We start from the raw sequence: 25,386 nt of genomic DNA, 5'->3' as shown, positions 1-25,386 counted from the left end.
ACGTATGGGCCCCCTAAGTGGCACCTGGTGGGGAGGAGTGGTGTGAGATTTAGGCAAGGATGAGTGCGGTGGGTACAGGTCTTGTGTCTCCCAGGTATGACAAGAGGGAAGATGTGCAGCCAGGGACAGCAGGCATGCTGGACTATACACACATCCTCATGGAGGCATCACCTAGGCACCTGGCCCTCTACAGGGATACACACCGGGTCCTGGCCAGCATCTCGGGTACTACAGATGTGAGTCTGAACCTGACCAAACTGCCACCCTTTGAGGTCAACCTGCAGACAAAGCTGGTGCTTCTGGAGAGACTGATCAGGCCAGCATGAGGGTTGGGAGGGCCACCTGAAGCAGCATCCTCCAGGAGCATCAATGTGGTCACTTCTCCAGCTCCGTGAAGTGATTTGGGAAAATAAACCAAAGGATCTCCAACATGCCCCTTAGTGTTCACTCCTGCCACAGCCACACCCAGGGCACAGGGCTGAGAGAGAACATGGAGCCCAAGCGCTACCACCAAGGTGACAGTGGCCTGCTCAGACCTGTCTGACATGGTTGGATGGTCCACAGAATCATTCATAGTTCAGACTGGGCACCATTCATAACCAAGAGGCAACAGAGAGCCAGCCTGGGACTCTGGCATCCTAGCTATGCTGTGGCCCTCTGCTGCCCGTGGCCTCAGCAGTGAGCAGCACCTCCCCTGCCTACTGCAGTCTCTGTATTCACAGGCCTGCCGTCCTCATTTCAGATTAAATTTTAGGACATAAACGTGTTCATAGGAACAAGGATAAAACTACAAATGCTTTCCTTGTGTAGCATCTTGTGGCTACTTCTGGTGACAGTCTGCCCAGGTGTCATGATAGAAGCTACTGGCCCTGCAAAATTACACTGAACACACATCTGTGAAGTGGGACAGTCCCAGCCATGAAGATGGCAGATGCTGTGTGCATGTGTGGATGAATTCATACATATTATGCATCCAGTACACAGCCACACACCACGTATGCTCATACCTGTACACACACTGCAGATACCATACATGCACAGCACAGAGTGAACAGCATACCGTACAGGTGTAAAGACAGTGCTCTTCTGAGCCTTCTGTGTAACTGTAACTGCATGTGTTCATATGAATGTTGGCATGTGGGTATGCAAGTACCTGTGCACATGTGTGTGGAGATTAGAGGGTAGCCCTGAATTTTGTTCCCCAGGCATCATCTACCGTTCTTTGTTGAGACAGGGTTTCTCACTGGCCTGGAACTAATCATGGAGGCTGGCTCAGTAACGAACCCCAGGGATCTGCCTGTCTCTGCCTCCCCAGGTGCGGAATTAGAAGCATGCCCCACATGCCTGGCCTCTTTCTTACGGAGGTTCTAGGGGTTGGAGTCAGGTCCTCATGTTTGCAAGGCAAGTACTTTTCTAACTGAGCTATCCAGCATTTTCTAAGCTTTTGAGAACAGGTTGTTTGGAGCATGGCCTTTGGTCTTTCCCAGACTCTGTCCGTAACAAACCTGATCCCTTCTGCAGGGGTCTCCATGGCAGGTGGAGGGCAGGCCTCAGACTCCAGTTCTTCCTAGTCCCCAGCCAGCATTCGGCATCCCACAACAGCACGCCCTCTCCTCCCCCATTTATTTCCCTGTTTGTTATCAGTACTTGCTCACATTCCTTGCACGCATGGATTATTATGGATTACTACACGACTTTGATGGTCTGTGAGTCATTCCTAATTCTGATGTTCACATGGTATGAGACGTGCTCAGTGGGAGCCCTGTCACACTGCTCTGACTTTGGGACATGCCCCTTTCTTTGAGCACTTCCCGATTTACTACACACCCAGGTGTCCTTCTGGGCCTCTGGGATCAGCAGTGTCTCAAGGGGCCTGGGCCCTTTTGTGTGAGGAATTGTTTTAGGGCAAGATCTGGGGCTGAGTGTTCTTGTTACTCTTGGGATGTCTGCTCTTAGGCCCTTCTGTAAACAAGTACAAGCATGACTACATGCATACATGTGCATACACACACCTACACATAAACGTGTGAGCAGTCATAGGCCATGTCTATAGCACTGTTTCATGGCACTGGGGATTAAATTCAGGACCTCATGCATGCCAGGCTAGCATTGTACCACTGAGCTTTGTTCTCAGTCCCAGTGCCTGTGCAGTTAATCCCATTAGTTACTTTTCTGTTGCTGTGTTAAAATGCCATGACCAGTGTCCTAGTTTGTTTCTCCATTGCTGTGACAAAACACTCCGACCACTACCAACTTGGGGAGGAAAGGGTTTATTCAGCTTACATCTTCCAGGTCACAGCACAGTTCATCAGGGAGCCCAAGGTAGGAACTCGGTTCAGGAACCTGGTGCCAGGAGCTGGAGCACAGGCCATGGAGGAACGATGCTTAGTGGCTTGATCCCCTGGCCCCTGCTCAGCCTTTTTTTTTTTTTTTTTTTAATATTTATTTATTTTTTTTTTATGTGTATGACTGTAGTGCCTGCATGTGAGTGCACCTGTGTTGTGCAATACCTTGGAGGTCAGAAGAGGGCATCGGATTCCCCTTGAACTGGAGTTAAGGATGGTTCGTAGCCAACGTGAGTGCTGGAAATCAAACCCAGGTCCTCTGCAAGAGCAGTCAGTGCTCTTAACCACTGAGCCATCTCTCCAGTCCCTCAGCCTGCTTTCTTATACAACACAGGCCCACCTGCCCAGGGGTGGCACCACCCACAGTGGGCTGGGCCCTCCAACATCACACAACAATCAAGAAGGTGCCCCACAGACATGGCCACAGGCCAGTCCAATGAAGGAAATTCCCCAATTGAGGCTCCAGGTGTGTCAAGTTGACACTAAAGCTATCCAGCACAACCAGAAAGCAACTTAGAGTTTATTTCGTCTTACAGTTCCACAGGAATAGAGTCCATATGGGGGAAAAAGCATAGCATCAGATGGCCAGAGCAGGAAGCTGAGACAGCAAAATGGAAATGGGGTGAGGCTATGAGACCTCAAAGTCCACCCCCGTAACTTACCTCCTCCAGTAAGGCTGTCCCTCCTAAAGGCCCAAACAATGCTGCTTCCACCAGAGGACCACGTGTTCAAATACATGAGCCTATGGGGGACATTCTCATTCAAACCACCACATTCTACTCTGGCTTCCATAGCATCAAAGTCATAATGTGAAATGCGCTTAGTGCAAGATTAAAAGTCCCCTTAGTCTTCAACACTTTCAATACTGGGCCTGGAGAGATGCTCAGCGTTAAGAGCACTGGCTGCTCTGGCAGAAGACATGGGTTCAATTTCCAGCACCCACATGGCAGTTAACAACCATCTGTAACTCCAGTTCCAGGGGATCCAGCACCCTCTTCTGACCTCCCCAGGCACTGCACAACATGGGTGCACTTACATGCAGGCAAAACACTCGTATACACATAAAATATTTTTTAAAAAGTTCAAAATCTCTTTTGATACTCAAAGGCAGTCTTTTAACTGTGACCCTGTGTAAAGCAAAAATCAAATCACACATTTCCAACATACAGTGGCACGTTCCAAAAGGGAGGAATGGGGGCAGAGTGAGAAATATGGGACAAAAGCAAGAAAAACCCGGCAGGGAAAATCCTGAGCCCTATAGTTCCATGCCCAGTGTCGAGGACGTTAGTTTCAAGGGGCTCAGATGACTGTCCCTCTAGTGTTGCTGCCTGCAACATGCATCTCTTTCTTGGTACCACTCCGTTTGCATCTCTCCTTGGCAGATGTCTCGCGGCTGTGGCATCTCCAGCATCGTGGGGTCTCCACTGCAACCCAGACTGGACCTTCACCGCTTCATGCAATAGCCTCTCATGGCCTTGCAGGAACTCCCCTGCCACACCTTGCTTGGCCTCAGCAGCTCTCTGAAACCTCAAAGGAAGATTTTATGATCTCCCAGTCTTGTATCTTTCATGGTTTGAAAGCCAGTACCTCATGGATGCCAAGTTCAGCTACCAGTTTGGTATTGACCCTGGTCCCCTTCAACCACATTAACAGCCGCTTTTGTATGGGGAAGCCTTTGCTTTCTAGGAGCAAGCAACCCCTTAGGCGTTCTCCCTGCACAAGCTTAGCTGGGTGGGGTCTTGCCCTCCCACTGTTCAATGTAGAGCAAGAGGCCTCTTAATGGATTAATCTTAACAATTAAAGCCTCTGTTTCAACACAGGCCTTGTGTCATGGTTGGCTTCAGTTGTTAACTTGACACTCTCGGGACTCTCAACTGAGGATTTTTCACCATTAGACTGGCCCGTGGACATGTCTCTGAGGCATTTTCTTGATTGCTGGTTGATGTGGGAGGGTCTAGCCCACTGTGGGTGGGACTACCCTGAGCAAGGTGGTCCTGGGTTGTGAAAGTAAGCAGGCTGTGCACAGGCTAGAGGAGCAAGCCAGTCAGCATTCCTCCGTGGTCTACACCTGCAGGTTCCTGCACTTGCCCCTCTTAATGACGAATGTAATGGGGATGTGTAAGCCACATAAACTCTTTCTTCCTAAGGTTGGATGGTCAGAGTATTTGATCGTGCCAAGTAGGACATCTTGGCTGCAACATGAAGCTCCCTAGCACTCTTCTTCTTGACAGACTGTGCATTTGTATTTCTTTCTACCCATTCACTTGTTTTTACTGTAGACACAGAAGAGTTATGAGTAATAACCACATCAGAGAGACTTACTGTTATGCTGTCTTAAAATTTCCTCCTCTAAGCCGGGCGTGGTGGCACATACCTTTAATCCTAGCACTCGGGAGGCAGAGGTAGGCAGATCTCTGTGAGTTTGAGGCCAGACTGGTCTCCATAGTGAATCCAGCACAGCTGGGGCTACAGGGAGACCCTGTCTCAAAAAGACCAAAAAAAAAAAAAAAATTCCTCCTCTAAGGATATTAGTCCATTATTTTTTTAACTTTTTTTTAAACTTTTTAAAATGGAGGACAGAAGAGGCTGTTGGATCCCCTGGAACTGGAGTCACAGACAGTTGTTAGCTGCCATGTGGGTGCTGGAATTCGAACCCGGTTCTTCTGCAAGAACAGGCAGTGTTCTTAACCGCTGAGCCATCTCTCCAGCCCCTAGTCCATTATTTTTAAATTTAGTCTCAGGCAAGTTCTTAGGACAGGCAGAAGGCAGCAAGATTCTTTGCCAAAATATCATTCGAATGGCCTCTAGCCCAATTGCTAATAGAGAACTGGTTCCCCTCTGAAACTTCTTGAGCTGAGACTCCACAGTGAGAATTACTGTCAGCCCTCCTGTCTTCCAGACTTCTACTAGAATGGCCATCAGGCTCTACTTAATAGCATTCAACTGCTTTTCTAGTACAAATTTCTAATGTCTTCTCCATTCTTCCCAAAACAACATGAACAGGCTTTTCACAGCAGCACCTCGCTCTCTGGAACCAGCTTCTGTATTAGCTCAGGCCTCTAGTGCGACAGTCATCCTGGTACGCTTCCACCTGCTTCCTGTAAGAGCAAAGAAGAATGTCTGGGTTTCCAGGGAAGCTTCTGTAAATTTCGTTTGTACCTTTTGTCCATTTCTCTACTGGCTTTTGGGTTATACCTACCCACCCCCTTTATTTCCTGTGTATGTATAAATGACCCCTCCACTCTGTAAGTCTTGGGTTGTGTGAAGGGACCCTCTACTTCCTGGTTGTTTCTGTTCACCAGTCTCTGCATATAACACTATCAGCTGGCCTTCCTCTGCACTGAATTCGGAGGTGCTTCTTGGAAGTGCACTCAGTGCGGCTGTGCTACTGAAAGTGCACTCACTTCCTGGAGGCATGCCCAGTGTGGCTGTGCTCCTGTACACTCAGCCCTCCTGTGGGGCATTTTTCTCCCAATTTTTGTTCATCTGCAAATGCGAACATTCCTCTAAGCCAACCTTGCTGCATGGGAAGCTCATGTGACTTTGTTGGGCTTGCAGTCAAGTATGGCCTTGCTCAGGGCAGCAGTCTGATGCTGCTCTCCTCTGACAGAGGAGTTCCCTCCCTGTGTCCACCTCTCCTTTAAGCATGTCCGGATGTCTTATACTTTTTTCTTCATGTCAGTTTAAATATGTTATTAAGTATATTCCTCCAGCTTTTATGTTGTTTGTAGTACTGGGCGGACATTCCCTCATTCATCCTATTGTCATACTGGGTTATTTCTGTGTATGGAAACTACTGATTGTTTTCTTAGTAGGGCAATTTGTGCATATAATATAATCTGGTAGTTTGGCATGGTTGACACTTCTGGTGACTATGTTTGGTGTGTGATACCACATGCAGGCTGTGAGCTGTTCCTCAGGTGATTTTAAAAATGGGCAAAATATCTGGACCAAAGAGGATTATGTCATCTATATCTGTTCTACATTTTATGTATTTTAAAATTTCATTCTGGGGGGCTGGAGAGATGGCTCAGTGGTTAACAGCATTGACTTTTCTTGCAGAAAACCCGGGTTCGAATCCCAGCACCCATATGGCAGCTAACAACTGTCCGTAACTCCAGTTCCAGGGGATCCGACAGCTTCTTCTGTCCTCCGTGGGCATTGCACAACATGGGTGCCCTCACCTACATGCAGGCAGTACACGAATACACATAAAATAAAAATAATTAAAAAATGCTTCAAAAAATTTATTCTGGGGCTGAAGAGGTGGCTCAGTGGTTAAGAGCACTGACTGCTCTTTCAGAGGACCCAGGTTAGATTCCCAGCACCCACATGGCGGCTAACAACCATCCATAACTCCAGTTCCAAGGGATCTGATGCCTTTTTTGCAGGCATTACATGACAGGTGCACTTGCACACATGCAGGCGATACACTCATACACGTAAAATAAAAATAATAAATATTTTTTCAACATCAGAGCTAATTAAGATCTTCATGTTCAGTCAGCATTTGCTTGTCATCATGCAGGTAAATCAAATATTTTCAAAAAATGTATTTGTGTGTGTGTGGTGTGGGACAGTGTGTACGTAGGTCAGAGGACAGCTTTCTGGAGTTGGTTCTCTCCTTTCACCAAGTGTGTTCTGGGGATTGAACTGGGGTCCTCGGGGTTACTGGCAAGTGCCTTGACTTTTGAGCCATTGCTGTCTGCTCCTACTTTCATAGATAATGTGTGTGTGTGTCGCATATGCACACTCTAATATTCTCCATATATATTTTTAATATTGATTATGCATGAGAGAACAAATGCAATATTTTTAAGTCTTATTTCACTTAACATGATGATCTTCAATTCCATCCATTTTCCTACAAATGACATGATTTCATTTTTCTTTAAGGCTGAATAAAACTCTATTGTGTATATGTACATTTTCTTTATCTTGTTCATAGGCACCCGTGGGCTGACTTGATGACTTGGTCATTGTGGACAGTGCTGTGATAAGCATGGCTGGGCAGGTGTGTCTGTGGTGTGCTTAGGTTATTTGGGGTGTGGACCCAGGAGTGGGAGAGCTTCATCATACGCGATTTCTGTTTTTAGTTTTTGGAAGAATTCCTGTTCTGATTTCCTTAGAGGCTACACACGTTTACTTTCCCACCAGCAGTGTATGAAGCTTCCTTTTTTGCTGTTCCTTGGTCAGTATTTGTTTTCTCTTCTAAGATCTATTTTATTTTTCATTATGTGTATGTGTGCATGTCTGTGTGTGTCAGCATGTGTATATGAGGGCAGGTGCCCTCAGAGCCCAGAGATGTTGGATCCCCTGGAGCTGGAGTTATAGGTGGTTGTGAGCCACCCAATATAGTTGCTAAGAACTGAACTCTCTAGTCCTCTGGAAGAGTAGTGTGATGGCTAATCCTGGGTGTCAACTTGACTGGATCTGAAATGCGAGAGACCTTCTTGATTGGATCTTCTGAAGCTGGAAGACACGCCCTAAATGTGGGTGTCACCTTCTGATGGCAGGTGTATAAAAGGCCACGGCAGAAGGAGATCTTGCTTTTTGCCACTTGCCTCCTCTCTCGCTGGTGAGTTTGTCTTGCTGCTGTAGACTGAAGACTAGCAGAGCTCTTGGAATTGGTCAGGCCTTCAGTGCCAGAGTGGGACTGCTGAGATATCCAGCCTCGTGGACTGAGCAACTATTGGATTATCAGCCTTCCTAGTGTGGCACAGCCATTATTGGACTACTCAGACTCTATCCTATAAACTAGTCTAATAAATCCATATAGATAGATAGATAGATAGATAGATAGATAGATAGATAGATAGATAGTAGTAGTAGTAGTAGTAGTAGTAAGAGAGCTTAACCATTGAGTCATTTCTCCAGCCCCCAGTATTTGTTGTTTTCTTTTTTTATATTTTTTATATATTTTTTTATTTTTTGGTCTTTTTGAAACAGGGTCTCCCTGTAGCCCCAGCTGTCCTGGAACTATGTAGACCAGGCTAGCCTCGAACTCACAGAGATCCACCTGCCTCTGCCTCCTAAGTGCTGGGATCAAAGGCATGTGCCAGCCACCATGGCTGGCCTTTTTAAAATATTATTTTTATGTGTACGAGTGTTTTGCCTGCATGTATGTGTGAGTGCACCTGTGTCATGCAATGCCACAGAAGTCAGAAGAGGGCTTCGGATTCCCCTGGAACTGGAGTTAAGGACGGTTTGTAGACTCCATGTGGGTGCTGGGAATCGAACCCGGGTCTTCTGCAAGAGCAGTCAGGGCTCTTAACTGCGGAACCAGCGCTCCAGCCCGTTGTTTTCTTGAAAACAGCCAGTTGTGACTGGCATGAGATAGAATCTGAATGTAGTTTTTACCTGCATGTCCCTTATGGTTAAGGATGTTCAATATTTTTTTCATTTACTTATTGGACATTTGTACGTCTTTTGAGAACTGTCTGTTCAATTAATTTAATCATTTACTGGTTGGATTATCTGTTCTTTTGGTATTTGGATCATCAGGTGAAGAGCTGGGAAAGATTTTCTTCTGTTCTGTCCTTTAGGTCATCTCTTCACTCTGGTAGTTGTATAGAAGATCTTTAATTTCATGCAAGACTTTTAAAAATTCTTCCCATTTTTTCCCGACTTCCTCTAGTAGCTTCAGTGTTTCAGGTCTTGCATTAAGGTTTTTTTTATACATTTTTAATTAATTTTGTTTTGGGGCAGGGCCTCTGTGGAGCCCCAGCTGGCCTGGAACTCACAGAGATCAACTTGCCTCTGCCTCCCAAGTGCTGGGACTAAAGGCCTGTGCCACCAGTGAATTGATTTTTTTATGTAGTGCAAGAAAGACTCTCGCTGCACCTTCTACCAGTTTCCTCAGCAACGTTAATCAGAGAGGTTGCCCTATCCCATCATATTTTCAGTACCTTTGTTTAAAATCAGATAGCTGTAGCTGTGTTGGTTTATTTCTGGGTCCTTTTATTGTTCCATTGGTCTAAGATTGTTTTTGTGCCAGAACCTTTGAGTAGTTTTTTGTCCAGGATTGCCTTTGCTATTTGGGGTCTTGTGTGCTTCCACATTTTTAGGAAAAAATTTGTGGTTTTCTGGTTTTCTTTCTTTCTTTTTTTGAGGCAGGGTCTCCCTGGCCTGACACTCACTATGTAGATCGGGCTGGCCTCAATTTCACAGAGATCTGCCTGTCTCTGCCTCCTGAGTGCTGGGACTAAATGCGTTTGCCACTATGCCTGGCAGAAATTTATGGATTTCTATTTCTGCATTATTGGACTTTTGGGGAGGGTAACTTTGAAGCTGTAGATTGCTTTCAGTATTACAGCCATTTTACAGTAGCTGCAGATCCATGCACATGGAAGGGCTTTCTACCCTCTAATGGTTTCCTTCAGTGTGTTAAAAGTTTTCACTGTAGAGGTCTTTCATCATCCTGGTTAGGGTTTTTTTTCCTGGGATTTTTTTTTTTTTTCTTTTTTGACGTTATTGTGAATAGGATTGTTTTCTCTTTGATTTTTCTTAACATGTTCATTGTTGGAATATAGAAAAAAAAGACACAAAGTTACTGATTTCTCTCTGTTGGTCTTATAACCTATTGCTTTGCAGAAAGTGTTATTAAATCTAAGAGCTTTCTAGGCCAGGTGTGGTGGCACACACCTTTAATCCCAGCACTCAGGAGGCAGAGACAGGTTCTGTAAATTCAAGTCCAGCCTGGTCTACATAGGGAATCCCAGGCCAGTCAGGACTACCTGCCTGAAAAAAAAAAAAAAAAAAGAACTTTCTGATGGAGACTTTAATTTTTTTTTTTTTTTTAATTTTTTGGTCTTTTTGAGACAGGGTCTCCCTGTAGCCTCACCTTGCCTGGAACTCACTGTGTAGATCAAGCTGACCTTGAACTCATAGAAATCCACTTGCCTCTGCCTCGCGAGTGCTGGGACTAAAGGTGTGCACCACCACGCCTGGCGACTTTAATGTATTGATATCATCTTTCCCTAAGTGCATCCCTCTCCCCTTTCTTGTGTATTGTTTTGGCTAAGAATTCAACCATTGTGTTTAATAAGAATGGACAGTAGACACACTTGTCTTGTTCTTCATGGTAGGAGAAATGTTTTGTTTTCCACATTTACTGTGATGGTTGCTATATACTTTTTATTATTTTTATTTTTTAAAATTTTACGTTTTTGAGTGTATTGTCTGCATGTGTGTAAGTGCACCTGTGTCATACACTGCCCATGGAGGCCAGAAGAGGGCATCAAATCCCCTGGAACTGAAGTTTACTGAAGGCTGTCAGGTGCCATGTGGGTGCTGGCAATGAACCTGGGTCCTCTGCAAGACCAGCCAGTGCTCTTAACTGCTGAGCATCTCTCCAGCTCCTACACCTTTTACTATGTTGAGGTATATCCCTTCTCTTCTGTATTCCTAGTTCCCTAGGGGCTTTTATTAGGAAGATAAGCTAAACTTTAGCAAAGGCCCTCTGTACCTATTAGGATGATCATGTGATTTTTTTTTTATAAATTAAAAATACTTCATTATTTTTATTGTATGTGTATGAATGTATTGCCTGCATGTATGTAAGTGCACCTGTGTCATGTAATGCCCGTGGATTTAAGAAGAGGATGCCAGATTCCCCTGGAACTGGAGTTATGGATGGTTGTTAGCTACCATGTGGGTTCTGGGAACCAAACCTGGGTCCTCTGCAAGAGTAGCCAGTGCTGTTAACTGCTGAGCCATCTCTCCAGCCTCTTATGTGATTTTTTTTTTTAAAGATTTACTTTTATTTCTGTGTGTGTGTGTGTGTGCATGTGTGCGTGTGTGCATGTGCCCACAGGTGGATGCAGGTGCTTGCAGAAGTTAGAAAAGGGTGTTGGACTTCCTGGAGCTGGAGTTACAGGTGTTTGTGAACTGCCTGATGTAGGTGCTGGTAACTAAACTCTGGTCCTCTGCAAGAGCAGTCAGTGCTCTTAATGGCTGAGCCATCTTTCTTATTTCCATTGGTGTTAATTCTTTGAAGGCAAATAGAATTCAGCAGTCAGTCTTTCTCATCCTGGGGTTTTCTTTGTGGAGAGATGCTTTTAAAAAGTCATTCTGGAGGCTGGAGAGATGGCTCAGTGGTTAAGAGCACTGACTGCTCTTGCAGAGGACCCAGGTTCGATTCCCAGCACCCACATGGCAGCTACACACCGTCCTTAACTCCAGTTCCAGGGGAATCTGAAGCCCTCTTCTGACCTCCGCAGCATTGCACAACACAGGTGCACTCACATACATGCAGCCAATACACTCATACACATGAAATGAAAATAATAAAATATTTTTTAAAAAATCATTCTGTTGCTGAGCATGATGGTGCAGGCCTTTAATCCCAGCACTTGGGAGGGCAGAGGCAGGTGGATCTCTGTGAGATCAAGGCCAGCCTGGTCTACCCAGGCCTGCTGGGGCTACAGTGGGATCTGGCTTCAAAAACCCTAATAAATGAAATTGCGTGTGTGTGTGTGTGTGTGTGTGTGTGTGTGTGTGTGTGTGTTTCTGCATGCATCCTCTTGTGGAAGTGCAGCTGTATTTGTGCCATAGTCCATGTGTAGAGGTCAGAGACCTGAGCTTTGAGTCCTCGCCTTCTGCCTTGTTTGAAGCAGCTTCTTAGTGCCATTGTGTGCATCAGGCTGGCCAGCTCACAAGCTTCCAAGGACTTTCCGGTTTCGACTTCCCTTCCTCTGTGGGAGTGCTGGGATTACAGATGTGTACTGCTGGGCCCAACTTTTACAGGACTTGTAGGTATTCAAACTCAGATCCTCACACTTGGGCAGCAAGTACTTTACCCATTGATCCACCTCCTCAGCTCAGTGGAGGAGACTCTTTACTACTGCTTTAATTGCAGTCCTCACTATAGAGATCTTCGTATGCGTGTATTGCCTGCATGTAGGAACTGGAGTTACAGACGGTTGTTAGCTGCCATGTGAGTGCTGGGATTCGAACCCAGGTCTTCTGCAAGAACAACCAGTGTTCTTAACCGCTGAGGCATCTCTCCAGCCCCCTCATTATAAATATCTTTAAACTGTATATTCTCTTGTTCAATTTTGGTAGGTTGTAGGCCTAGAAATAGGCTTCTTCAAATAGTGAGTTTGAACACTTTAAAGTAGTCCCTAATGATTCTTTGAAACTCAGTAGTATCTATTGGGATGTGCCCTTTTTAATTTGGGACTTGTCTGATTTTTGGTTGCTAGCTAAGGGTTTGTCAAGGTTGTCATTAAAAACATTGTTTTGATTTTTTTTGCATTGTTTCTTGTCCATTTTATTGATTCTTTGCACTGTTACTAGTTTCTACCTTGATGGTATTTCTTTCCATCTACTGATCTGGGATTAGCCTTGTTCTTGCTTTATTAAGACTTTGAGGAGCATCATGAGATTGAGTTTTCTCTGGTTTTATTTAATTATTTAATTAATTTATGTGTATGGAGTTTTTCCTACATGTATGTAAGTGCACCTGTGTTACAGTGCCTGCAGAGGCTAGAAGAGGGTGTCTGATCCCCTAGAACTGGAGTTATAGACAAGTTATTAGCCACCATGTGGGTCCTGGGAACTGAACCCAGGTCCTCTCCAAGAGTAGCCAGTGCTTGTAACTGCTGAGCCATCTCTCCAGCACCAATTTTTTGTTTTTAAAGATTTATTTGTGTATGTGTGCACCTGAGCGTATACATGTGCACCACATTATGTGCAGGATCCCATAAAGTTCAGAAGAGTCTTTGGATCCACAGAACTGGAGTCACAGATGGTTGTGAGCCGCCATGTGGGTGCTGGGAACTGAACCAGGTCCTCTGCAAGAGCACCAAGTTCTCCGAATTGCAGAACCGTCTCTTCAGCCCCTTTCTGGCACAATTTCAGTGACTAGGCTTCCCATGCCTTTAGTTTCTACCTCACCTCCTTCTACTCTATGGAATCTTGGGTTTGATCTCTCTCTCTTTCTTGTCTTTTTGAGACAGGGTCTCCCTATAGGCCTAGCTGGCCTGGAACTTGTTATGTAGGGCAGGCTGACCTTGATCTTACAGAGATGCACTTTCTTCCTGAGTGCTGGGGTGTGCACCACCATGCCCGGCTTGGCCTTTTTGAGACAGGGTCTCCCTGTAGCCCCAGCTGTCCTGGAACTCACTATGTAGCCCAGGCTGACCTTGAACTCCAGATCCTCCTGCCTCTGCCTCCTTCAGCATATCCTACCAGTGAGCACCACCAACACCGGCCCAGCTTGGTCTTTTAAAAATACATATTTTAGGGGCTGGAGAGATGGCTCAGTGGTTAAGCACACTGACTGCTCTTGCAGAGGACCTGGGTTCGATTCCTAGCACCTATATGGTGGCTACTGTCCTTAACTCCAGTTCCATGAGAATCTGATGCCCTCTTCTGACCTCCGTGGCACTGCATGACATGGGTTCACTCACATACATGCATGCAATACACTCATACACATAAAGTAAAAATAAATAAAATATTAAAAAAATAGATATTTTAATACTTGCCAGGCGTGGTGGTGCATGCCTTTAATCTCAACATTCAGGAGGCAGAGGCAGGTGGATCTCTGTGAGATGAGCCTTAAACTTTTAAGTCCAGGCTGCACTCTGCTAATGGGAGGGGCGCTGAAAACAGTGGCTCTGATAATCCCTGTCTTGCAGAACACTGCCAGACTGGCAGGAGGAAGCAGCCTGGTCATAAGTGCGGGCTCCCTGCTCTGTGGGAAAGCGTCTTGATCAACAACCCTTAGCTCATCTCCTTGTCCTGAACAAATAACTCAGCTATCCCTGGCTAACATTGTGGCCAATAAATTACCAGATGGGCATTGATAGCCTTGAGTAAAAGTTTAAGCATCCTTCTGGCGCCAACTAACAGACTACACGTCCTTTTCATTGTATCCTAAATCTTTGTGACGACTGCCAGTTCCTTGGGATGTATAAAAAAAATCTGAATTTTGTAATAAACGGCTTGTTGAAAAGACACAAGTCCCAGGGTCCAAGACTCTGTTGCCAGTGGGTATCACTATCCTTCACAAGAGCTAGTCCAGAACTCTCCAGCAGGGTGAAGGGGCCGAGGCCCAAGGTAGGCTGATGGGGACAAAATGGGCCAGTTCTAACTAAGCAGGGTAGATGTGAGCCCTGGAGCATCAAGGAATGGGGCTGGTCCCTAAGTAAGGGTAGTGACCTGGTGGATGGTATCTAGCTTACTCAAGTGACTGAGAGAGCAGGTGCTCTCCAGCAGTAGCAGGAAGTTGGCCTAGGCCCTAAGAGGTCAGTGGGGATCAGCCTGGGCCTGGTCTTAAATGAAGCCGGTAGATGTGAGCCCTGGAGCAGTGTGAATTGAGGCTGGTCCCAAAGCAGGGGTGGTGACCAGGTGGGTGGGCTCTGCCTTATTCACAAAGCTGAGACCAGTTAGGTGTTCTCCCTCAGTGTCAACAGCATCACTGATTATTTTTTAAACTGGAGGGGTCTCTTCCTCATGAGCAGCTTTCTCTTGAAGGCTCAAAGGTCAGCAGCACTCAGAGAAAATAAATCACCAGAACAGCAATACCATCAAACCAAACCAGATACAGAAACGCAATAAAGGGGCTGGAGAGATGGTTCAGTGGTTAAGAGTGTTTCCTGCTCTTTCAGAGGACCTGAGTTTAATTCCCAGCACCCACATCAGGTGGTTCATAGCATCCTGTAATTGTAGCTCCAGGGGTTCCAGTACTCTCTTCTGGCCTCCTTGAGTACTCATATACACATGGACCTATACACATGCTCACACACACACACACACACACACACAGTGAAAATCGGTTCATCGGTAGACCATCAATAATCACAGAAATGAAAATGTCAAAAATAGAGTAAGATAGCAAGTTAAAAAGTAAACTAATGCACTCAGGATGCATAGGCAGGCGGATCTCTGTGAGTTCAAGGCCAGCCTGGTCTACACAGCAAGTTCCAGGACACCCAGGGCTATTACAGTGAAACTCTGTCTCCAAAACAAATGAACAAACAACAAAACAAAATGCAAAAGAGCAAATGATAAAGAATGGGACGTGGGAAAACAGAAAGAAGCAAAGCGCAACAGAAGTAAAAAGAATGAGGAAGAGGGAAAGGAGCAAGAGAGAACAGTGGGTTACACAGTGAAGATGTGAGTTGATGGGCAAAAAAACAAAACAAAGACTTTTCTTCTGGGGGGGGCAGGGTCTCCCCATAGCCCTAGCTGGCCTGGAACTTGGTATCTAGATCAGGCTGGCTTTGATCTCACAGACTGCGTCCTGAGTGCTGGGATTAAAGGCATGTACCACTGCACTGGGTCATAAAGGCTTTTTAAACATGAAAAAGTAAAGTTTCAAAACAGTAATTTTTTCAGTACAAAGGACTGGAGAGGCCTCTGTGTCTTCCAATATCGGAGAGCCAGGTAGAAGGGAGTGTTGAACTGGTTCAGTCTCAGCCTGGTGCTGTGCACTGATGAAGGGCCAGCTCAAAGGTCAGTTGTTCATCGGGTCTGTGTTCAGTTTCCCTTTGTGTACCAGGAGCCACTAATGGCCGCATTTAGCTTTGGGACCTGTGGAACGTGTGTGTTCTCATCTGCTTGAATCTCCCATTTTTGCCAGAGATTGCTAATGTCCAAGCTGAGGGTGTTTTTGGAGTAGGTCAGAGTGGAGAGCGCAAACCAAGACATGCACTAGAAGTAACTGTCAGTCCAGGCTTTCAGATTCTGCCTGGCAGTCAACCAGTCTGTAGCAGGAAATAATTGGTGGAAATCGAGTCACCTACCTGATTCAGATTCAATTTTCTGTCCTGACAGCAAATCAGAGGGTAAGAATGTAGCTCAAAGCCAAGCTGTCTGTTGGCCACAGGCTCAGGGCTGTTATTCCCAAGTGATGGGTTTACTCCTCACCACTGCGTCCTTCACGGCCTCATTAGAATATTGCTTAGATTCTTGCTCTGGTGACACATTCCACTTTTCCTGGGTGTTTTCTGATTTACAATGGCTCAACTTTGTAATGGGAGTGAAACTCATTCAGTAGAAATTGTACTTAAGGCTTTGAATTTGCTTTTTCCTAGGCTAGTGATACGTGGTATGACCTTCTCTGGAGATGGTCAAACAGCATCAAGCCACAACTTCTAGTCAACCCAAGAACCACAAGGGAACCCGTGGTGTTCTATGGTGCTGTGTTCCACCTACACTCAGAAGGCAAGGGGACAGAATACATTTGCAACTTACATCATCCAACTAGGAGAAATTAGTCAAATTGTAACCCATCTTAAGTCAAGACATGTCTCCATTACTGAACTAATTATGAGATCCACATTTGAAAACTCCAGGGTTTGGATCACTGCTGGAGTCAGTTTTTGTCATGTTACTTTGACCTTTTAGCATTTTGTTGTTTTTTTAGTGTCTAAATTTTTATTGAGTCAAACTGTACATATGTAAAGCTGTAGAGCGATGATCTCGCCATTGATAGGTGGGACAGGCATAACATCCTGGTCCAGCCTGTGATGACTAAGTGCTCCAGGGCTGAGGCTGTTCACCTTCACTGCCCTTCAGGTCTCACCTGGAATCTCGGCTTCTGTGTTCACTGAGGCCCAGGTTTGTTTTCTTGTACCAGCTGTCTCAGCTTTTTTTTGGAAAAAATATTTTGAGTATATATGAGTATAGTGCCTGCATGTATGTAAGTGCACCATGTCGTGCAATGCTCTTGGAGGTCAGAAGGTGTCGGATCCCCTGGAACTGGAGTTACAGAAAGTTGTTAGCTGCCATGTGGGTGCTGGGAATGGAACCCGAGTCCTGCAAGAGCAGCCAGTGCTCTTAACAGCTGAGCATCTCCCCAGCCCCTCATCAGCTTTTCTGGGCTCCTGCTATCTTAGATTCTGGCTTGCCTGCCTGGGTAAGAAGATCCAAGAACTGGTACCAGTCTCAGGGGAAGGACATGTAGTCCGCTACAAGGCTCCCTCTTGTCCAAGACCATGGCTTCCAGAGCCTTAGACGACATGACAGTTAAATCCCAGTGGTTTCCACAGCTCAGTGCCTTGCTGCCAGCTTTGGCACCACCGTCTGTGACGTCTCACAACCAGGACACCAGCAAATATGGGAAAAAGGTGAGTTGGGAATGACAGGATTTGCTTTCCTTAAGTTTCTTCAAATCCCAGCTGCCTTGACTGCTCTTCTTGTCTTCAGGCAGCTTTGTTTTTCTGAGACAGTCTCCTTATGTAGCTTGGCTGGCCTAGAATTCAATATGCAGACCAGGCCGGCCTTGAGCTTGCAGCAAGTTCTGCTCTGCCTCTCAAGTGCTGAGAATACAGGTGTGCCCTACCCACCCAGATCTGAAAGCTTACTCTGCCCCCACTTATTCTTGTTTGTCTGTGTGCAGCATGGCATGTGTGTAGAGATCAAAGGACAACTGCAGTTCTCATTTCAACATGTGGCGCTGGGGATTAAACTCAGGTCGTTAGGCTTGGTGCCAAGTACCTTTACCCACTGAGCCATCTTGCCAGCCCTGAAAGCTCCTTTAATTTTTTTTTTTTTTTTTTTGGTCTCTTTTTTTGAGACAGCATCTCCATGTTGCCCCAGCTGTCCTGGAACTCACTATGTAGACCAGGCTGGCCTCGAACTCACAAAGATTCACCTGCCTCTGCCGCCTAAGTGCTGGGATTAAAGGCGTGCACCACCACACCCGGCCCCTTTAGATTTTTAAAAAAATTTCATGCACATGAGTATTTTGTCTGCATGATATAAGTATACCACCACTGTGTGCCCTTGTCAGCCAGGACTCTGAGCCTCTGGAACTGGAGTTACAGATAGCTATTAACCACCACGTGGGTGCTGGGAACCTAACTCAGGTCTTCTGGAAGAGTAGCTAGTGCTCTTAACTGATGAGCCATCTCTCCAATCCCTTTGAATGCTCTTTTAAAAAAATATGACTGACAATTTTGTGGCAAGAGCTGGTTTGATACTATTTGCTGCCTCATGGTCAGAAATGAACAGGAATTTCAGTTTCAAAACAAAGCCCCATGTTTGACTGGTAATTGTATTCACTGAAGTGAGAGTTCTGAGGATTACATAAAACTTACTTCAGGTAGACAGGAAAAATCCAGGAGCAACCTGCCCCAAAGGTCATGTAGAGACAGGGAAGCTAAAACTAAGGAGTGAAGGTCGAGTGGCTGAGAGCAGACACATGTTCTAGTGACAGCCAGTTCCCCACTCCAGTGCCTAGCTACGTGTCAAGCCATGAGGACGTCTTACCAGCAATGGGTCCTTTGCCTGTCCTTGCAAAGGCTATGAGCAACTGAGGACAGGGATAGCTCGGCTATGTCCTGAGTGTCCAGCTCTTACTCATGTCAATGAGATGTTCAGGATAAAGGAGCTTCAGTGTCACTGACAGCTGTTATTTCTCCTGAGAAAAACAAGCCTGTTGTTTTCCGTAAGCTCTTTGTACTCTGTGACTTGGAACATTCTAATCAGAAAACAGTAGTGTGGAGCTGAAATTTTAAAACCAGTAAATGGCAGGCTAGATCAGGAAGCAGCATAGGTGCTCTAAAGGGCTCCTGTGAGCATCTCCACCCCTGGGTGACATCACCACTACTCTATCCTGTCACCACAGAAGGACAGCAAGCAACCTTGCACAATATGCAATGTGCCTGTGGTACACGCTTCACTTAGAGGAGCACCAGAGGGACTGCAGTCTGTCATCCTCGGCCTGGCTTACAGGCTGTGCCAGATCAGGGATGCATCCAGGTTAATCAGTGCTATGACCCATGTTCTGGAGAAAGTAGGGCACCAAGTCACTGTTGAGTTGGGAAAAAGAATGTAGTCCCACCAGTTCCTTGGGTAGACTGTTTTTGTTTCGAACAGCCTCTTACTCTGGCTTAGCCTGGTCTCACACTGGAGTTCTGCTTTCATCCCAAGTCCTGGGACCACAGGCATGTGCCATCATGCCTGGCAGGGCTGACTTGTTTTAGAGGGAGAAACTTATGAAGCCACATATCCCTAAAATCTAAGGATATTATCATTCAAAATATAATCCTAAGAAGAATATGATGAGGGGCTAAAGATGTATCTTGGTTGGTAGAATGCTTGTTTAGCACGTACAAAGCCCTTGGTTCAATTCCCAGCAATACATAAAAACAAGTATGGGGACATATGCCTGTAATCTCAGAGGCAGGAGAAATCAGAAGTTCAAAGGTCATCCTTGACTACATAATGAGTTGGAGGCCAGCCTGGGTTACATGAGATCCTGTCTTTAAAAAAATTAAATAAGAGCCTGGTGTGGTGGCGCACACCTGTAGTCCCACCACTTGGGAGGCAGAGGCAAGCGGATCTCTTTGAGTTCAAGGCCAGCCTGGTCTACACAGTGAGTTCCAGTCCAGCTGGGGCTACAGAAAGACCCTGTCTCAACAAGACAAAAATAAAATAAAATAAATAAATGAGTGAATGAATGGAGGAGAGGAAGGAAAAGAAGGGAAAGGAAAAAGAAAAACCAACAGGATGGCAACTAGCTATGGACCAGCAGGGCTGAGCAAGACCTGCTGAACTATTACCCCTTGTTCATGCCTAGAGCCCCTCTCCATCAGGAGGATGCTGGCTAGGGAGCAAGTGGTACCCATGTTCCAGACCAAGAGCTCCATCACAGATTGGTTCCCCAAGTGGATGTACAAACATCAGCTGAGAGGCTAAGGGGTGACATGCGCAGAGGTGCTGGCCTGGTTCTAACCACCTGACCATCAGAAACACCACTACAAGAATTCTGCCTCCACTTCCCGGTGTTCTCGCTGTAACTAAGGTGACATTTCAAACACTGTCCAAATGAAGTTTCTATATGTTGACCCACAAAAAGGATGCTTGTTTTTACTATCCTAAAAATAAAAAGCCAGTGTCAATAAGCAATAGAAAATTGCAAATAAAAAGTTTAATTTCAGAATCCAAGTTCACCATTTATAAATACACTAAAGCATAGTCTACGCAGATTTAGACTGAGCCTAGGTACAGTATTTCAACAGAAGAACAGCTTTCTCTAAATGGTCACAGGCAGATGAGTGACTTGTCTCACCTACAATACTCAATTGATCTGACTTGAGAAAAGGAATGCTCTTTTTTTTTCTTTAGACATTAAAGCAAAAACTTTGGAGACATATTGTTTAGGAATCTGACAACTGGTATTTTATTTTGATGTCCTTGGGATTCTATAATACCCCAGTGATGACAGAATCTTCCTAGCATAAAAAAAAAAATCTAAATGCCTAAGGCTTTTCTCATGTCTGCAGTGTCACCAAGAAACTTCCCTGTCAACAACAAGCTTTCTCCTCAAAGAAGAATCTTAGCAAATCTGACCAATCTGGGGAGTCAGTGCACACCTCTTATGAGATAGCTTTATAGCGTAGAGACGCAAAATAAATCAGAGGCATGGAGATTTGATCAACAGGCCGTCTGCTGTAAACGTGTCATATCATGCACTGGTTAAATCATAAGCATGAATTTAAAACTTGGAACCAATTTCAAGGGGCTCATGGTAAGTGGAGTATCTCTGAGTTAAATGACCTACGTAAAACCTGAATGCAAACACCTGATACCAGAAAGTTCTCATGACCAACTAACCATATAACTGACACTCCATGATACAGTTCAGTTCTATTTTCAAATGTCTGGTTTCTGTTGCAATAAACAGCTTCTAGAATATTTTCTCCTCAACACACTTTGGAGCCTGCAGTTAAGAACTGTTCAGTCAGGATGGCTTAACCTTCACCTCCTATTTACAGGTTTCGTCTGACAGCTACAAAAGCTGTTTTGTTGCGATTAAAGCAACATTTAATTAAAATACAGCACCTGATTTGTGATTTTTACACAAAAACCCTACACAATAAAACTGTTTACATCTCCTCTCCATTCTAGTGGAACAAATTACTATCCCTCAATTTTAAAAAAAACTTTACAGTTATGAATTAAAACCTGATCATCCTAGTTCATAATTGACAAGACAGGCTGTTTCTAGTGGACCTCGGAAAACGCACCGTGATACCTGGCCTGAAGGAGGAGTAAGGCACATGTGGACGTTACGGTGAGAGCTGGCAGGTGGCCCCAGATGCCTAGTCTGGTGTCCTACGTGGCCCTGCCAAGCAAGTCAGCCCTGGTGCAACAGCTAGCACTCGGAAAGGCATTGCTCCATCGTGAGTTCAATACTGAAAGCATATCAAGGGAAGATTCACTTTCAAAAAGATGAGCTTTTCAAAATGCTCCATCATGAACCTGGGCTGGCCAAAGCCACCGGCCTCTGTGGGTGTGCTGAACAGCTTTTCCGAGGGGACCGTACTTGGGGGACAGCCTAGAAATCTGACTGCCAAGGTGGACAGCCCAGGCCAGGATGACCGCTTCAGGTTCCAGTAGGTCAGTGGGTCGCAGCTGTGTTCCAGCACCTCTTCCTCCAAATACGCGAGCACCATGTCTTCCGGTAGCTTCTCTCTCTGCTCTCTCCTCTTTATGGGTGCAACAAGTGACCACAGGCTCTCCCCTGTGCTGGAGTCTTTCAGTGGGGACCCTGAGTCACAGCCATTGGAGGTGGCTGTGTCCTCTGAGGTAGAATTCAGTATTTCTAGCTCCCTGATTAAGTCTTGCCTGTACTGCTCTGCCTCCTCCTCTGTGAACAGGGAAGCTTTGTAGCGAGGGTCCAGCAGTGTGGCGAAGATGTACCTGGGGTCATGGAGGGTGGCGGACAGGCGGCTCGCCATGGCTTCCTTCAGTGACTTCAGCATGGTGTCAATGCCCATCGTCTCCCCAAAGAGCATCTCAACTTTCCTGCTGAGGATGTGGATCATGGGGATAACCTGGCTCAGTGTAGACATGTGGGCACTCATCTCCCGGCTCGCAGCATCAAACGGTCTCAGCACATGACACACAGACTGCATGACCTCCCATTGGTCACAGCTGATCAGTTCTCTAAAGTTACACTCAATGGATACTTCATTAACTGCCCTCTTTTGCTCAATGAGCCGTTCAAGCATGTGGAATGACGTGCTCCACTTGGACGGCACGTCCTGGATCAGCTGGTGCTGTGGCAGTGCATACTCCTTCTGCAGTTCTGCCAGCTTCTCCCTTGCCCTGGGGGACCGATGGACCCGCTCACACAGCTTCCGGGCAATACTCAGTAAGTTCTGCACCATCCTCTGGCTCTTGATGGCCTCGCTCACAATCAGGTTCACCGTGTGGCTGAAGCACTGCACGCTTGAGTGTTCGCCCTCACTCAGCATCTTCCCTATGCTTGGATTGTCAGTGACCGTGATGCCAATCTGAAGGCCAATGGAGGTCACCCAGGCTTCCCACCAGCACTCCAGTTGTTTCTGAATGCTGTTTCCACTGTAATCACAGTCGATCTGCGACACATCTAAAAGTGCTGAACAATGGTGGTCCTCACAATGTGGTCTTACAGAGGATGCAAAGGTGACCCAATGAGCTGTGAGGGTCAGGTACTCACGGGTCTGGCTACTCATCCATATTCCAGAGGTGAAGTGGACCACACCGCTCTCAGCTTCCTTCAGATGAGACATAATTATCTGCTTCACATTGTCATACATACCTGGGATAGCTGTCCTAGAGAAGTAGGAAGGGGAGGGTAAAGAGTACTGAGGTTTCAAGTATTCGAGCAGCCGGTTAAAGCCAACATTGTCTACAAAAGAGTATGGCTGAAGGTCAAGTGCAATCATTTCAGCTATGAGACTTGTGATTTTTTTGGCAACTGGGTGAGAGTCATAGAACTTCTCCGTGGGGTCATGGAAAGAGGCAGCTCCTGAAGGCTCCATGCTCAGAGGCCCCCGGATACCTGGAGAGCAGGGCAGTGTGGCTTCTGAGACATCATTCTTGAGTACGTGGCCATGGAACCGCTGCAGATGTCTCAGGAGGCAGCTGGTGCCCAGGTTGGTGGGCTTCTTGCCCCTGCTGATGGTCCGGCCGCAGTGCAGGCACACCACCTTAGTGGAGTCTGCAGAGCAAATAGAAAAGTGGTTCCATAGTTTTGATGTCTTCTTACTATTAGCAGGAAGCACACCTTGATGGTTTTTCCTGACTACTGCTGGCAAGTCAGTTAATTTGGAGGAGGAACTTTCTGCAGAGGCCAAAGTGGCATATGGAGAGTTTGCCAAACTTGTACCCAGAAAGCCCTTCTGGGTCCCCACCACCTCAGGGTGGCGTCGGTACAGATGTCGCATCAAACAGCTTGTGCCCACATCCCCCTTCTTCCCCCGACTGATGACACAACTACAGTACCGACACACCGCCTTGAGACTGTCCATGGGGGCCAGAGAAAAGTGGTACCAGACTTCTGACTTCAGTCGTTTCATGACCTTCTTATTTTGCTGGAAGACAGCACCTGATTCAAACCTTGGACTGATAGCACCTGCTGGCTGCTTCTCTGGAGAGGACACCACAGAGGCCTCACCCAGGTCATCAGAGGATGACAACATGGACACGTCTTCCCGAGAGGCATCCCCAGAATTTGTGTGTGACGGCAGGTCCTCGGCCAGCCTGTCTGGGGATGAAGAAGCAGAGCGGCACTCTTTGACTGGCTTCCCTGGAGATGATTCAGAATTTAGATCCCCCTCTGGGGACAGCAGGGTGGGCAGCAGTGTTGGGGGTGTAGGGTACAAGGGTGGGATGCCTGTGCTGCCCCCGTTCTCCTGTAACACAATAGAGCGATGTGCTCTCCACATGTGCCTGATGAGGCAGCTTGTGCCCAGGTCCTTCCCATTCTTCCCTCTGCTGAACTCGTTCATACAGTGGACACAAACAGCCTTGGAGCTGTCAAGGGGTGACAGGTAGAAGTGCTTCCAGACTGCTGACCTCCTCCTGGACCCAGATGTGCTCTTGGGAAGGGGAAGGTTTCTCTCTGCCATGCCCTCTGCAGCATCATCATAATGGAGCATGGAGAGATGGGGGGATGAGCCTGCCAGGGCCTCCTCTCTGCCATACTTCTCAGTGACAGACACATCAGAGGACACCTCCTCAGAAGAGACCACAGACACAGACTCTTCCATGATTTGGTCAGGGGATGGGATCTTAGGAGTCATTTTCTGGACAAGTCTCACAGGTGAGAGTGCAGTGCTGAGGTCCCCCACATCTGAAGGCTGTGGGGGAAGCAGGAGCGAGGGAGAGGGAAAGGAAGACCCCGCTGATATACTTCCGTTTTCTTGAATGAGCTTGGTGGGGTGTGCCCGCCTCACATGTCTCATGAGGCAACTTGTACTCAAGTCCTTTTCATTTTTGCCCCTACTGAACTCTTTCATACAGTATGTGCATATTGCTTTAGTGCTATCTCGAGGAGAGATAAAGAAATGCTTCCAAGCTGGAGATTTCTTCCTAGAGCTTATATGGCGGCTAGAAAGAAGGCTCTGGGTCACAGCTTCCATGGCTACATTGTACAGTGTGCTGCTGTACTGAGAGAAGAGCGACCCGTAGTCATCCTCACTCTCAGCAGGTAAGTATTTCCCAGGGGGCTGACAGGCACAGCTTGATGCCCTGATTTCTGCCTGTTCATCACCACTGTCTGTCTGTCTCATGTCCTCTGGCTCACTTTTAAAGTCCACTCTTTCCAAACTGTCACTTGGAATCTGAACATCTTCTTCCTCTATTTTGAAATTTACTTTGTCAGAAATAAAATCGCTGTCCCCTTTGGGACAAGTTTCCTGCTTATCCTCCATGACAAACCATAACTATCCTGGCTGCTTCATCATTTTGACATCTTAGCTGAGTAAAAACTGGTCCAGAGGCTCACTTGTGAACCCAACGCAGATTTTCTTCACTTTCTCCTGACAGCCCCATCTTCTAGGGTGTTTAACACGGCTGATCACAGACGTCACTGGAAAGCAGAACGCGCAGGTCACGCAGGCACAGTCAAAGGGCATGGGGCGCCGTTTTCCAGGAATGCTGCTATCAAGCCCCTCTCAGTGTACACACCAGTGTGCACAGGTGCAGCACAGACTTGCTGGTCTGAGACAGGAGCCCCACCACCCTGACAGCACACATGGTCCTTTTGCATTTCCTGTAAAAGATGACACCAAATTAAGCATGGAACTGAACT

The 25,386-nt window shown here is 46.4% G+C and overlaps 2 protein-coding genes and 1 non-coding gene across 8 annotated transcripts in view; 1 reads left to right on the top strand and 2 right to left on the bottom strand.

The window, feature by feature from the left end:
* Positions 1 to 20,244, top strand: part of Alg12 (ALG12 alpha-1,6-mannosyltransferase) — a 33,445-nt gene extending 13,201 nt beyond the window's left edge. The window contains exons 10-13 of one of the 6 annotated variants that reach the window (XR_003849800.1): positions 95 to 236; positions 16,391 to 16,520; positions 17,195 to 17,425; positions 19,882 to 20,244. Coding sequence is in view for 4 of the 6 variants with exons in the window: in XM_008834716.2 (XP_008832938.1) it covers positions 95 to 326 (232 nt within the window). In the remaining 2 variants the exon portion in view is untranslated. Of the gene's footprint in view, positions 1 to 94; positions 800 to 1,234; positions 2,211 to 3,727; positions 4,166 to 5,348; positions 6,206 to 16,390; positions 16,521 to 17,194; positions 17,426 to 19,881 lie in introns of those variants that run through there. The other 5 variants (XM_029564335.1, XM_008834717.3, XM_029564336.1 and 2 more) reach the window with 5 other exon arrangements.
* On the bottom strand, positions 6,817 to 6,874 carry LOC115070657. The gene has a single exon (XR_003849805.1). It is a non-coding gene; the product is annotated as a small nucleolar RNA SNORD44 (small nucleolar RNA).
* Zbed4 (zinc finger BED-type containing 4) lies at positions 20,211 to 25,341 on the bottom strand. Its single transcript, XM_008834714.3, has one exon. It carries the CDS (start codon positions 25,004 to 25,006, stop codon positions 21,494 to 21,496), a length of 3,513 nt encoding a protein of 1,170 aa, XP_008832936.1. The 5' UTR covers positions 25,007 to 25,341; the 3' UTR covers positions 20,211 to 21,493.
* Positions 25,342 to 25,386: the final 45 nt, after the last annotated feature.

The sequence above is a fragment of the Nannospalax galili genome, unplaced genomic scaffold (assembly GCF_000622305.1).
Source record: "Nannospalax galili isolate Female #2095 unplaced genomic scaffold, S.galili_v1.0 scaffold237, whole genome shotgun sequence".
Taxonomy (NCBI): Eukaryota; Metazoa; Chordata; class Mammalia; order Rodentia; family Spalacidae; genus Nannospalax; species Nannospalax galili.
This window is presented reverse-complemented; position numbering and strand designations above follow the sequence as displayed.